This window comes from Chelonoidis abingdonii, chromosome 4 (genome assembly GCF_003597395.2).
Source record: "Chelonoidis abingdonii isolate Lonesome George chromosome 4, CheloAbing_2.0, whole genome shotgun sequence".
Taxonomy (NCBI): domain Eukaryota; kingdom Metazoa; phylum Chordata; order Testudines; family Testudinidae; genus Chelonoidis; species Chelonoidis abingdonii.
Genome location: NC_133772.1, coordinates 147,721,285 through 147,735,915, shown reverse-complemented (window position 1 = coordinate 147,735,915; position 14,631 = coordinate 147,721,285). Strand labels below are relative to the sequence as shown.

Sequence of the window (14,631 nt, the reverse complement as noted above, 5' to 3'; positions counted from 1 at the left end):
GTAGAGTCCTATTCCCCTGGACATGCAAGCCACTGTGCATCCAGATCCCCCTGGCACCTAGACCCCCCGCCCCAAGCTGTCTGCACCCAGATTGACCCACACAGAACCTCTCACGCCACACCTGGTTCCCCCCCTTGAAGATTTGTCAGTTATAATCAGACCTTAGTCTAGCATAAGTTTTAAATGTATTATTGGGTTTTAAAAACTGTACTTACAATTATTTGCGTTTTATCCGTTTTTTGTTTGTTTGTTTAGTGGCCAAACAAGGCCTTTAGAGAAGAATAAGTTTACACAGAAGGCGTTGGATCTGGCATGGCGATACTTCTTGCCTCCTTACACTTTCCAGATTCGTGTTGGTGCTCTGTATCTTCTGTATGGATTGTATAGTACGCAACTCTGTAAGCCAAAACAAAAGGTAAGGCTCTTTGAGGATTCATTCTTAAAAGAATATCGGACTTTTATGATTGTATTAAGATTTCTTGTATGTTTTACCACCACAACTTGAAGAGACTTTCTTCTTTTTTATGAATAAAAACATGAGTATTTTGGAAGAAATGGGCCCTCTAAGAAAACTACCCTTTTTGAACATCATTAAAGTCTTAGAGCCTAAACACTGGCTAAATTAACTAAAGTCCTGGTATTTTTCAGAACTTAAAATATCATTTGCCCGTGCCTATAGGAAACTCTCCTTTGTTTAAAAAATAATAAATTAAACTTTCTAAGCTTCCAAATGTGAGCTGAGAGTAAACTGATCAGCAGTCTTTCCCTAGTGCTGCAGAGAGCTATTGGTGCTTACGATTTCCCCAACATGTAGCAAAGTGAAAACTGACCAAAGTTTCATCGTTTTTCATTTGTTACTCTTCAGAACCATATATACAGCAGGCAAATTATGAGTTTAATTGCAGTTTCTCCTGAAAAGTATAAGCAATATAGATACATGTTCTCAAGCTATTCCTTAGAAAGGGGGACCTAAAAAGAGATGATGTGGGAGGTGTAGAGTAGATGCATCCTTTTTGTACCATCAGGAGCGGAGGGGTAAAGTAGCAGGAGCCATCTTCACAGCCAGGATCCTCCAGGTAGGAGAGGAAAACAAGAGGAAAATATTTTCTCTCCCTCTCAGGGTAGAGGGAAGACTTTACATCTTTCATACAGCTAGCTGGAGTTCCTGAGCAGGTTAAAATAATGGCACTTAGATAAGAATCTTTACACTGTTCTCTTTACAGCTTTGAAGAGTATTTGAATTAACTTCTCACCTTAGCAGATCAGAACACAAGGAGCATGGGTGGAGAGGCATCTTTGAGATTAGTCTTTAACTAGTAGGTTTATTCCCTGACGTTTAAGTGTCCGTAAAATTTCTAATTGCTGTGTTGAAAGGAAGTGTGTATGTGGGCTGAGAGGCAGAGACTGTTGAGATAAATTGAAATAGTGTGGAAGTATCAGAGAGATTTTGGAGAAGAAACAAAATGTAAAGGTGGTGTCGGAAATGCAGTGTAAGGAAAGGTATAATTAGACTACTTATGAGTAAAAATATGTGCATATGTAAGTCTTTGCAAGTTTTGGGCCCAAAGCTGCACTTCACTGGTTGAAATAAATTACTAATGCTGTTACAGTGCATGCTTTAACTTCAGACAAGTCAGGGAATTCAATTGAGATATCTGGTGAAACCTGTAATAACTTTACAGGTATTTAAAACTCAAATGGCTGCCACCATCATATGTTTTAGCAGTGATCCTAAGAAGTTGTGATCAACTGGAGAAAGTGAAAGGTTGACAGAATAGATAGGGAGGGAAAAGTACTTCAGTAAAATATTGCAGTGTTGATGAAACTACATCTTTAGAATGGAATTTTAAAAAGAACCATGAACTTGAGTCTGCGCACACATAGCTAAACAGTGTTTTAGCCACCTAAGAATCTTATAGACTTTTGCTCTTTCAGAGAAATGTTGCTCGCTCCTATTCAGAGAGATGCCAGTCCTCCCTAATTTTCAATAATCCTCCCAGTTTTTACATTTTAATTATGAATTCAGGTCTTAAATCTATGCTTTTGAATCAGTCACTACCACTCAGGTCTGGTGAACACAGCAAGTAGTGCCGTGGCTGTGCAGGGTGTTCTTCACTGCCTCTGTGGCATGTGTGCAGATTGTGCAGTGAAAATCTGGTAGGAGAAAGCCATGGCAATTTTAAATGGCGTTTGATGCCTGATTCGCAGCCCAAGCCACAGGCCGTGTGTTGCTCTCTAATTGTCCCCTCTCGACCCTGCTGCACTATGTTAATATGCTGTAGGTACTTTTTAGAATGCATCAGCACTGTCCACAGGGCATTTAGAGAGCAACGAGCTGCCTGTGGTGAGGATAGGGAAACCAGTGCCCCAATACCATTCCAAATTCCTAGATTGCTTCCTGTCAGACCTTTACGGTTCAGGCAGTGGGGGAAGAGGAGGAGAGAGGGAACACAATGGAGGAGAAGGATCATCTTGGGAATGAGGTCCAGGCCAAGGAATGGTCAAGGTAATTAAGAGCCCTAGGTGCATAGGAGGTCTGCTTTCCTAGGGCCAATCCTCCCCTTTTCCCTGTTGGGGAAGGTAGGGTGGGCAAGGTCCCACTTGATCATAGACAGGGAGGAAAGTGAGGAGAGTTCCTGGTTTCTCTGGGGAGAGAGGTGGGGAGGAGGAGAGTTCCTGGTTTCACCAGGGGGAGATGTCATGGCTATGCGAAGGCATGGAGCCCTGTACATGGGTGCATGGTCTCTGGCCCCCTGCCTAGGAAAATTTGGGGGGGCAAGCATCCATGATTTTATTTTTTATTTTTTTGCCATGATCCACTTGCCCCAAAATTCACCGCTGCCATTGTCGATCAGAATGGCTGATATGGGTGATTAAAAATAGCCAAATATACCAAAAAATTGAAAATGGTTTCAGAAGTTCAAAATAGACCATAAAAATGAATGTAAAGCAATTTATGTCATCATAAAAGGGTGAAAATTATGCATACTATGAACTTTTTCCCATGGACATATCTATCGCACATAGTGATCTAAAATGCACCTCAAGCGTTCAAGGCGCTACCCCATACCTAGGGCCATACCAAATTCATGGCCATGAAAAGTGCATCACGGACTGTGAAATCTGGCCTTTGTGTGTCTTTGCCCTATACTATACAGATTTCATGGGGGAGCTCAGTGTTTCTCAGATTGGGAGTCCTGACCCTAAAGGGAGTTGCGGGGGTCACATAGTTATTTTAGCGGGTCATGGTGTGGCCCCCCTTCTGTGCTGTCTTCAGAGTTGGGCAGCATACCGTACCATGCTTCCCTTCTGCGCTGCTGCTGGTGGCGGCTCTGCCTTCAGAGCTGGGCTCCAGCTGCTCAACTGTGAAGGCAGCGCCACCGCCAGCTACATTGCTGAAGTAAGAGTGGCAGGTACCGCAACCCCCCTTATAATAACCTTAAAATTACAACACTGTGAAATTTTAGATTTAAATACTTGTAATCATGAAATTTACAATTTTTAAAATCCTATGACCATGAAATTGACCAAAGTAGACCATGAATTTGGTAGGCTGCTACTCATACCTCCTGTCTGTATTTGGCTTTGCGCCTTTGGTACTTTTCACTGGTCCAAGTAACCTTTCTAATTGCTCCTTAACTTTTTTTATATAAACATCCCTAAAAGTCAGAGCAAGGTTGGCATCTTTGTATTCATTGTCAAAACAGATGGCTAAACCTAGAATACAAAACACAGCAATTACATGAATGACTTGTTACTATTAGAATCTGTTACTGCATCTTTTTGGTGGTTTTCAGGTCACTTCTGTCATATAAACCCTATAGAAGCATGTCTCTAGGTCAGGGGTCAGCAACCTTTCAGAAGTGGTGTGCCGAGTCTTCATTTATTCACTCTAATTTAAGTAATACATTTTAACGCTTTTAGAAGGTCTCTTTCTATGTCTATAATATATAACTAAACTGTTGTTGTATATAAGGTAAATAAGGTTTTAAAAATGTTTAAGAAGCTTCATTTAAAATTTAATTAAAATGCAGAGCCCCCAGACCGGTGGCCAGGACCCAGCAGTGTGAGTGCCACTGAAAATCAGCTCGCATGCTGCCTTTGGCACATGTGCCATAGGTTGCCTACCCCTGCTCTAGTTTGTAGCATGCTATGACTTTACTCTACTGGTCAGCTAAAATCTATAATGACTGTTCAAGGAAATATGTATTGGTAAAATAGATTCTTCTTTTCTATTGCAGATCAGAGTTGCACTCAAGGAATGGCTTGAAGTTCAGAGATTTCAACAGGATCTGATAAATGCCCAGCATTATGATGCAGCATACATATTTAGGAAGCTGAGACTAGACAAAGCATTTCACTTTACGGCAATGCCCAGACTAGTGAGTTATAGCACAAAGAACTTACTTTCTTTAGAAAATCCCTGTTTATCTTCTAATTGTTGTACAATGTTTAGTTAAAAATAAGAAATGGAAAGAGTTGAGCACCACCAATGCACTTGGTTTGCAGTTACTTTTTTACAATACCCCAAAGTGCAATAAGTACTTTACATAACTAACTCACGATAGAGGTTGTTGGATTTAAAATGTAGTTATGATGGATTCAGATAACATCTAATGTTCTGCTTTAAAAAACTAGCAATTATTTGAAAAAATATTGCTTTGACAGCTTTATGATTTATGATGGCTTTTAATCTGTAGAAATTAACGTTCAGTTTTTCTAATTTTTTGGTGGTGGCTTGAATATCTGATAACAGTGAAGGAACATCTTTTTTAAAAACAAATGTTTCACAAAAGCTATTAAATCACTGCTGTGAGACTAAATGCCTGAAAATAAATCTATACAGCTGAACGTCAGGATCACCTTGTTTTCTAGATCCATGTCTTTCAGCATCTTTCATTTTTGACTGTCAAGGTGAGAATTTTCTTAGTTATAAACATTTCTTTTACCGTGTATTTCGAAATATACCCATCTTTATACAGCTATCCTTCAGAACTAAGAAAAAGATTCGGGAAACTCAACTTAAAGAGGAATTTAAGGAGCTAAGTAACCGAGTAAGCAGGCTCATCACTAATGATGTGTTGGAGGTACAGTAACTTTTATGCTACAAAATAATTATCATTATTGTCAAATATAATGTATCTAATTGTATAATCTGGTCCTCATAAAAATTCTGTTACAGAAATGAGGACAGTTGTGTACCAACAGTTTTACCATCTGTTCTGAAACACTGCGTATATTTTCATGGAAGGACTACGATATTTATATAATACCGAAAGTGTGCAAAGTGCTTCACAGACACAATAAGAAGACTATTCCCTTCCAATCCAAACAGGCAACTCTCAGACAGGGGGTGGTGGAAGTACACTGCAAAAGACAGTATTTTAATTTAAATTTTGACATTTGTGTTTCCCTGATTCAACAACTGACTGCATACAAGTGGACGTGTTGATGTACCATCATACAATCAGCTGCAGGATTGGGGCCTTTTATTCCTTCTTTTTACCCTTGCCTATTTTCCTATTTTAAATCATGCTAATTTTACTGCTCTCCCTTTATTTTAGTATAATGTTACCTGTACAAACTTTGGCACTGGAAGCAGGATAGAGTTTTCCTTCTATTACATGTCTAGTCATGTCGACCAGCCGTCTGGTTCATGATGTCTCTTCCAGTTGGTTCTAGCAGCTTAGACTTTTACATGAGGAAGACCTGCCCCCCATCTCATGTCCTCCACTGCCACTGAAATCATTAATTAACAATGAAATGGGGGAAACTTTAAAATGCCTCAAACAGTTGAAGATTGAAATCTCTGCCTGAAAATAATTACTTGGTACCACTGAGGTTTTCTACTAAGTTTCTTTTTTTAGTGCACAGTCTGTCTTCCTCCGCTTCTCCACTAAGCTGGTGGGACCTTGATACTAGATTTTAATACACTCTTGTGACTTGCTACTACTGACAGTGATCAGCTAATTTTAACAACCTCCTTTTTAAAACAGTTGCTAGTTCAATATACTGTGATTTTAAAAAATATGCACAATGTCCATATTTAATCAGGAGTTTATATTCTTTATTTGTTGCTACATCTTTTTTAAAACTTAAAACATTTTTTACTTCAGGAAATGATGAATGTTCATGACCACTATCAGAAAATGAAGTGTTTGATCTCCATTGACAAATCCCAGCCGGACAAGGCTCTGAACTTGATAAAGGATGAATTTGTAATTAATATTAAGAATGCAATTTTGGAATATCAGCAATGGCAACAGAACAAAATGGTAGGCGATAGTCTCTATTCTACTGTGGCAGTGCAGGTCATCATGAGTGCGTAGAATGTATTAAATGTGTGAAGGCCTCTGAATATATTTTTCAAATGATAAAATGAAAGCTTTGTCTTAAAAGATTCGTAATGAGTGAAACACCAGATACATAATGTGTACACATTGCCTCTATGGAAGTTTGAAGGATTAGTGGTGCATGAATACATAGATCGCTACTTAAAGCAATCTTGTAATATAAATGTTAAATGTGGTACACACGCTTACTTTGAAGTCACGCAAGGACCATGGTACTAGTAATTAAAACATTAGACTGAGGTAGAAGGGAGAATGTGGTTACTTTCCTAAATTAAATTGATCTTTTAAATTTTTAAATGTTGACAAATAGAAACTGTGATATTTGAAAATGTGTGTGGTAAAGTTGTCTTGTTCAAATCCTGAATGAGTTTTTTAAATAGCTATACTTTTTCAGAAATCCTCCTCAAAGGCTAAAGATAGTGAAGAAATGACTGACAAAAAGGAAGGAGGGACTTCTCAAGACTCAGAAGTAAGAAGAGTTTACTGTGTAATATCTTAATGTTATTGGACAACTTAATCTGCAGTCAGAGCATGTCAATCTGTGATCAAGTCAGGAAGCTAAGCAGTGGTCAGGTCAAGCCTGGCCAATACTAACATGAGCCCTTCAAATTCCAGAGTTCTGGAGGAAGTACTGTTGGTGTTCTTTAGCAAGTATGTTGTTCTCTGTCAGTGGTGGATACAGGTCACAACTTGAGTGGTCCTGAACACTTTTCATGAAGAGTGCCATGGCCATTCTCCACATAAGTAGGGGTTTGATCCCTACTATTCTGGCCAAATTCTTTTTTGGTTCTTCTGTAGTTTCAACTGAATACTGTATTCAATTTTTAAAATAAGCTGTTTCATAATACTGCTTTTTGTTTAAATAACTGCTGGGTTGAACCCCAGAAGAAGTTACATTTCACAGAAAGGTAACTATTTGTATGTATGACTTTCTGCACTGTGGAAACCTAGGAAAACTAAAATCACCGTCGCTTTACTCTGGAAATCTGAGAGTTTGTTTTACTGAAATAAGGACTTTTTGTTAGCAGCACTTACTTTACACACTTAGGTCTCTACAAGTGACACAGTTTGCAAGATATATCTTCTACAGCGACTCAAGCAGTTGTTTCTTAATTTAATATTGCCCTTTCACTGAATGTTATATCAGGTAATGTGGAAACTGCCTCCTTAGTACACTTTAATATTCCATTAAGTTGCATACTGTAAATATTGAGATTTATTCTCTTCGCCCATGCCCAACTCCACTATGGAGACATAGCGAGTGAGTCTTATAAACAGGTTGTACATTCACAGAAGGGATCGTTGCCTCATTTAGCTTCATCCTCTAGTTGTTTTAAGATGTTAGGTTCTTTGAGCAAAGTGAGTCTGTCTTGCATTTTATTTCTGATTTTCATAATTGATCGTAAGGAAGGACAAGATCATAAGGAATGGACAGCTAAGACATAGCTGCAAAGCTCTATGGCCCTTGCTCAAATGCTTGAAAAATACTAAGTCAAAGTATTTTTGTATGAATGCAAGCAGACCTATAAAGACCATAGTTGACATGGTTCGGAGGATAGGACAAGGGTGTGGGAGAGAGGAGATCTGGGGTCTTGGACATGTCTTGCTAGCTGTACTTTATATATATATAAAACAGGGATGATGATTCCCCAATTTAGTAAAGCACTTTGAGATGTGGGTGAAAAGCTCTCTGATTGCAAATAAAAATGAGCTCGGAAGAAAATTAAGGGGATATGCTGGAAACTAACTTTTTGCTGTTTTTTTTCTGACCTTTTCCTTGGTTCTTTACAGGGTTCTGAAAGAGCAAATGCACTGGCTAAAATCAAATACAAGTCCTATAATGCAGTTGCCGTGGTAAGTAAATAAATAGGTGTATTTGTTAGGGAACTGTTAGTCATTACTTTCCAAAAACACTTGCATGACTTAAATTGTAATATGGTCAGAAAAGCGATTTATCAAAATGGCACCATTTGCTTCAGGCCCTGCTCCCATTGGGCATTCAGTCTTACCCACCTTACTGGCAACAAAAACAAGTGTTCAGAGAGTGAGCTGGATTCTAGTCTGGCATGTGACATAACTATTAGTAAAGTTCCTTATGTCAGGACTAATTGGCCTTCATTTCTGTGCATACCCCTTTTTTCAGTGAAGTTACACAGGTAACTAAGAACAGAATTTTGTGTACACTTTTTCAGAAAGCTGCCATGACTTTCCAATCCCAGGGTGAACTGTCTATTATGGCAGTTAAAAACAAAGTGAAAAAACTCCCATACTTTCACCTGTCAAATGAAATGAGGTAAAATTTTCAAAAGTGACTTTAGAATTTAGGCTGCTAAATGCTTTTAATTTTCAAAGTCTTGGGAGTTTTAAAAAGTGAACAGGACTTAAGCTCTGAAGTCACTTTTTGAAAATGGAACCTAGGCCTCTAAGTCACTTAAGTACTTTTGTTGTTCTAGATCTGATTAGTCATTGAACCAATGAACATGAAATCCCCTGATCTCCATTGGGTTGTCTTTTATAATAGATCCACACTTAAACATTTTTCTCTCCTAATTTGGGGAATGTGGATGCACATGTTTGTATTGTGATTTTAGTAGTGTTTTGAATATGCAGTAGTAAAACTTTGAAAATGTAGTGATGTTGCTTTCCCAGGCAACTAAGAGAAGATGGAGCCCAAAGCTGGACAGTAAAAACCCTATTCGGTCTTGGTAATTTGTCTTTGTTACACAAGAAATGTTTTTAACATTAGCTACTTATTGCTTAAAAATAATTATAAAAAATATCAAGGCTGATGGAGCACAAGGACATTCTTTGTGTTCTTGAAAATAAGTCTCACAATGTGTTCATTATTTGAATGTCAAATAAGCACTGTTAGTCTGAAATGGTAACACTTTAGGAGGTAGGATTTTCAAAAGTGCCTTAAAGAGTTGGGTGCCCACTCCTTAACTACTGTGGACACTTACTGTCATTATTGTCCTGTTTGTTAAACCAGGGGTTCTCAACCTTTTTCCTTCTGAGCCACCCCTCTCCTCCCCCCCGCTATAAAAATTCCATGGCCCACCTGGGCCCTAACAACTGTTTTTCAGTAGATTAAGGGCTGGCTTTAGGAGGCAGCAAGCAGAGCAATTGCCTAGGGCCCCATACCAAAGGGGGCTCCATGAAGCTAAGTTGTTCAGGCTTTGGCTTCAACCCAGGAGGAGGGGCTTGGGCTTTAGCCGCCAGCAGCAGGGCTTTGGATTCACCTTTCTGCCTTGCGCCCCAGTGAGTCTAATGCTGGTCCTCCTCTGTATTTTGGTGGACTCCCTGAAACCCACTTGAGGCCCCCCAGGAACCCCTGGACCCTTGGTTGAGAACCGCGGTGTTAAGTAGACTGTGATCACTGACATGATGGTGGTGACAGAAAGATATCTTAACATGTCTTACTTCCCTAACAAGATTCAGTTACTTGCTGAGTGTATCACTATTGTGTGTATGTAGTAATTGGATTCCTTTCTGTTACTTAATGGATTTGTTTGGATTTAGGCCTCTAAATCAAGAAGACACCGTCAAGTTAAACTAGAATCTTCTGAATCTGGGTCTGATCAGGGAAAAGTGAAAAGTCCCAGGTGTAAAAGAAGCAGAGAGAGGTCACAGTTGACACAGAAGGGAAACTCATTGGAAACCAAAGGTAATTCTTCATTATATTAGTGGTAGTGGAGATGCTAAAGAACTCTTATCTCCTCTTTGTCAGGCAAGGCAGTTTGTTATAGTTCTTATCACCTGATTTGGCTGATCTTGCTCAATTGTCGTCTTCCCCTCAGCAGGTGGAAAGAGCTGTGGCTAAGCTAAAGTGAACTCTTATCTCTGCTCTTGGTAATTCTCCCCCTAAACATTTCTTGACTGCCAGTAACTAGGGTAGAATGCTGCTTCTTTTTTTATCTACACTCACTGGTGAGTTAAATGACAAAGGCAGACTACCAGCTGTTCTTTCCCTTCTTTTGGGCAAGGATTGGCCTTCGTGAAAGTAGGAGCAGTTTATGAATGTTGATAGCTCCAGGGAGCCTAGCCCAAAATCCACAGAAAATAGAAACAAAAGCAGAAAATCAGGCTGTCTTCTGTTTTTGTTCCTGTTGTGTTCTTGAATGCATATCCTCCATTTAAGAATTCAGTATTTATCTGCTCTTTAAGCTTATTAATGAAGATACTTAAGAAGGTTAGTTAATAATACAGATGTCTTGAGTACCTCACCAGATGCATCCCGCTACCATATGAAATATAGTGCCATTTATTTTTGCCCTCATTAATGGTACTTTAGTCAATTTTCAGTTCAGGTGACACTGTTGGGCATCCAATGCATTCTTTTTGAATAGGACTGAAAACATTGCATCAAATGGTTTTTTTTTTAATTCTATTATTTTTACAACTAACTGTTGACTTAATACAGCTTTGAAATTATACTATGCAGATGAAGAATGCTGCTTTCCCTTAATTTTTAAGTAGTTTGTTTAACACAGGTCAGTTTGTAACTCTGAGGTTCTGCTGTAGTAGAGGTCAAGGAAAGGTCAAGTGTGGGAACCAGATAACCCCAGTTCTGCCAACTGCAGGGTTCTTACACCTTCCTCTGAAGCATCTAGTACCTGCCACTGTAAAAGACCAGATACTGGACTATCTGATCCAATCTGGCATTGGTTTATCTTCCTACATTCCAAAAATAATTCAGTAGGTCAGTATATTAATTCACTGAGCACTGTGACAGACCCAAATCAGTGGGGTACAGGAGTCTGGTAGAGGGCAAATATACTGGTCACTGGGTGAGTAGTTTCTGTTCCCTGAGTGACCAGAGCAGGGGCTGCACTAGAGTAATCAGGAACCTGCTAGAACCAATTAAGGCAGACAGGCTGATTAGAACACCTGCAGCCAATCAAGGCAGGCTAATCAGGGCACCTGGGTTTAAAAAGGAGCTCACTCCAGTCAGGGAGCCAGAGGAGAGGTAAGGCGAGGAGGAGCTAGGGAGCAAAGCACAAAGGAGCTGAGAGTGTGAAGGTTTGCTGCTTGGAAGACTAAGGAGAGCGTTATCAGACACCAGGAGGAAGGTCCTGTGGTGAGGATAAAGAAGGTATTTGGAGGAGGCCATGGGAAAGTAGCCCAGGGAGTTGTAGCTGTCATGCAGTTGTTACAGGAGGCACTATAGACAGCTGTGATCCACAGGGCCCTGGGCTGGAACCTGGAGTAGAGGGTGGGCCCGGGTTCCCCCCAAACCTCCTCCTGTGTCTGATCAGGAGTTGGGAGTTGACCCAGACTGTGGGGAAGATCACTGAGGTGAGCAAATCTGCCAATAAGTGCAGGACCCACCAAGGTAGAGGAGGAACTTTGTCACAGCACCCTAAGATGTATATCATTTGGATCAGCTCATTTTTATGTAGTCATATTTTCCAAGTATTTTCGTACATTCCTCCAGGGTTTCATTAAGTGTCTAACCTTATTTTCTTAAGACAGTGTTGAAAAACTGAAGTATTCCAGCCATTTTATTTATGAATTTCATTCCCGTACTTTTATTTGGTCTGATGGATCTGTAATACTTTTATCTGCAAAACCTCTTTATTCCCTGTAATCTCTCTGGCTAATGTTAACTAACCCTGCTTTCATCTTTTTAGAGTCTTTGTTGAGTTTCTTTTATGTTTATATTACCAGTTATTGCTCAAGAGCCAAATTAAGGTTCTGTGAAGGTGCTAAAAACTCAGTAGCAACTGATGTCTGCTTTTCTAATCAAGAGCAAGTAAGCAATCTGTCTGGATTGTTTGTACCTGAGATGCAGAGACTTTAATAACTGGTGGCAATTTCCCCCTGAATATTTCTTTGTAGATAGGATACAAGCAATAAAGAAGGAAGTTGTTACTCGGAATCGTAGGATGCCTGTAATCACAGAAGAAGAGAATTCCAGTGAAGAAGGTATGACTGCAGTCCTTACAAATCTGAGACATGTTTATTGTAACTAATTACTGTCTAGTGTTTCTTTTTGCAAATATATTTGTGGTTTTCAAAGTACAGAAGGTGTCATTAAGAACGCTACCTACTGTATTATAACTATTGCAGTTCTGGTTTTCCAGTCTTGTCACAGCTGGGCTATTTCTAAACCTGCAAGTTTATTTCCATAAAATAGCACAAGGCTTTAGCAAGCACATGAATAATCATTTAAAAGTCTTGTGATGCCATATGCATCTTTTCCCTAGTATAGTGCAGTCAGAGAAAAGATTTCCGTCAGTTAAAAGGAGGATATTTATTCTTGGCAAATGGTGTAGGTGAACTTAAAATTCTTATATTTATTAAAACGGAGAATAAAACCTCTTTCAGGTGTTCTCCCAGTTGCTAAACAGATGCATGGTAGAACAGCCTCTGGACTAACTTGCAGTGGAGGTCAAACTAGCCCTGGCTTGCCTCTCAGTCGGAGGACATAAAGGGGCAATCCTCCCTCAGCTAAACCAAGGATGAAGAGCCAACCCTATACAGATGGAGTAAGGACTTTTTCTGCAATGTTAGAGACTGCATGGCAGGGTTGGGATATGATTCCATTATTAATGGAAAAGAGGGAAGAAGATTTTGATATCTTTTTCATCTATTTGTGTCATTAAGGAGAACATAGCTTTTACTTTAAATGTAAAAGACAACCTTAGTGTAGAGAACTTCCACTGGAGTTGATCCATGGAAACTGCAGTTGCACTTAGGGCATTACTAAAATCTCTATTTTCACTGAGTTGACCAGTGATCAGAAGCTTCCAGGGCAGATTTTCCACTGTGCCCATGCAGAGCTCAGTCCTGGTGGAACTGTGGGCTGTCTGGAAATGGTGGCAGCTCCCTGATTCTGTGCCACCCAGTGCAAGTTAGAGCTGCTCCTTCATGCCTGTGGAGGACTGAGTATAGCAGCAGTACTTGCTATCCTACCCCGACATGTCTGGGGTGTGGTGGGTAGGTGTGCCAGGAGTAGAGGAGAAATTGGTTATCTCCAGCCACATTAAGATCACTTTGTACCTTGCACACTGTGCAAAGTGGACTTAACGGACCAGTGAATCTAACCATTAATATGAAAGGCTAAGGTGAAACTGAGGCTAAGTAGGAAAGGTGATGGATAATTTATTGACAGGCTTTAACTAGTACCACATGTGAGGTAAAGCTCTTGTGGGGTAAGAATTATAGAAACCATACTAAAATAGATTAATAGAGAGGGAGCATGTATGTATTTGCCTTTTTAAAGGGCAAGGAATTTTCTTAGAGCTGAGGAGAGACTATTTCGTCTGAAGACCTCATTAAAAATGTAATTATAACGAACTTTTAGTGTTTAGTTTATTGACTTCAAATCTAAACTGTAGTAATGCAATTCATTGCAATTCAGGTGAGTTACAAAACTGCTCTTTTAATCCATATGACCATTTAAAGGGCATATTAGTATGTCTAAATCAGGAGGAAATGGAGGACAGCTCTCTTTTGGATAATGCCAGTGGTAAACAGACTTGTTACAGATAAATATGCAATCAATTGAGACATGAAACATTTGGGATCCAGTCTTTTAAGCACTTCATGTGTGAAATTTAGATTGAGGTCATTGGGAGTTCATGTGCAGAGAGCTTGCAAGGTATTTATATATCTGAATAAACTTTAAAGTACAGTAATCTGATCCTATAGTGCTAGTTAATACTTGAAGGGCTACACTGTCTCTAATATTTTGAATAAAATTGTATGCTGTAGCTTTTATTTGACTTTCTTATTTATAAAATCAGTCATCTGACAGGCTGTTGAACCTCTTGTATCTCTTCTTGTCAGATCTTCCACGCCCTAAAAGGAAAAGAACCCGTTAAGAAAGGATCAAGTTGGAGAATTTCTTATATGAATTAGACTGTTAAATTTTTTTTATGGTCAAGTATAAATGTCTAAAACAACTTTGTAAATGATTTGGTTTGGTCATCTCTATGCAGGCATATCAAATGAAGTCACAAAGCAAAAATTACTCCTACTAGAACTGCAGGTTATGTGGAACTGTAAATAGTGACTTCAGTATAGGTTGTGTAATGGTAGAACCCAGGTGAAGGTAGAGTGGAATGGAAACTTTTTCTCCCAAAAACTAAATTGTATATGTGTCCTTGTACCTGTATTGGAAATGATGAGGGGTAGAGGGCTGCTTTTTTTGTTTTGTCTAGCTTTTGTCATGTGAGTTGACATTTATAATTCATTCCTGTTTAACACACACAACTATCTTTTAGCAGAATCTACTAAAAGAATACTCCGAATATGTACACTATATGGATGATAC

The 14,631-nt window shown here is 39.2% G+C and overlaps 1 protein-coding gene across 1 annotated transcript in view; it reads left to right on the top strand.

Annotated features, from left to right (window-relative positions):
* The window catches only part of SNAPC1 (small nuclear RNA activating complex polypeptide 1), a 17,300-nt gene extending 3,036 nt beyond the window's left edge, over positions 1–14,264 (top strand). Inside the window, exons 2-10 of the mRNA XM_032789168.2 lie at positions 256–415; positions 4,242–4,382; positions 4,983–5,087; positions 6,117–6,275; positions 6,748–6,822; positions 8,145–8,207; positions 9,873–10,017; positions 12,192–12,278; positions 14,145–14,264. Of these exons, the coding sequence (XP_032645059.2) occupies positions 256–415; positions 4,242–4,382; positions 4,983–5,087; positions 6,117–6,275; positions 6,748–6,822; positions 8,145–8,207; positions 9,873–10,017; positions 12,192–12,278; positions 14,145–14,179 (970 nt within the window). The 3' untranslated portion in view covers positions 14,180–14,264. The remainder of the gene's footprint in view (positions 1–255; positions 416–4,241; positions 4,383–4,982; positions 5,088–6,116; positions 6,276–6,747; positions 6,823–8,144; positions 8,208–9,872; positions 10,018–12,191; positions 12,279–14,144) is intronic.
* Positions 14,265–14,631: the final 367 nt, after the last annotated feature.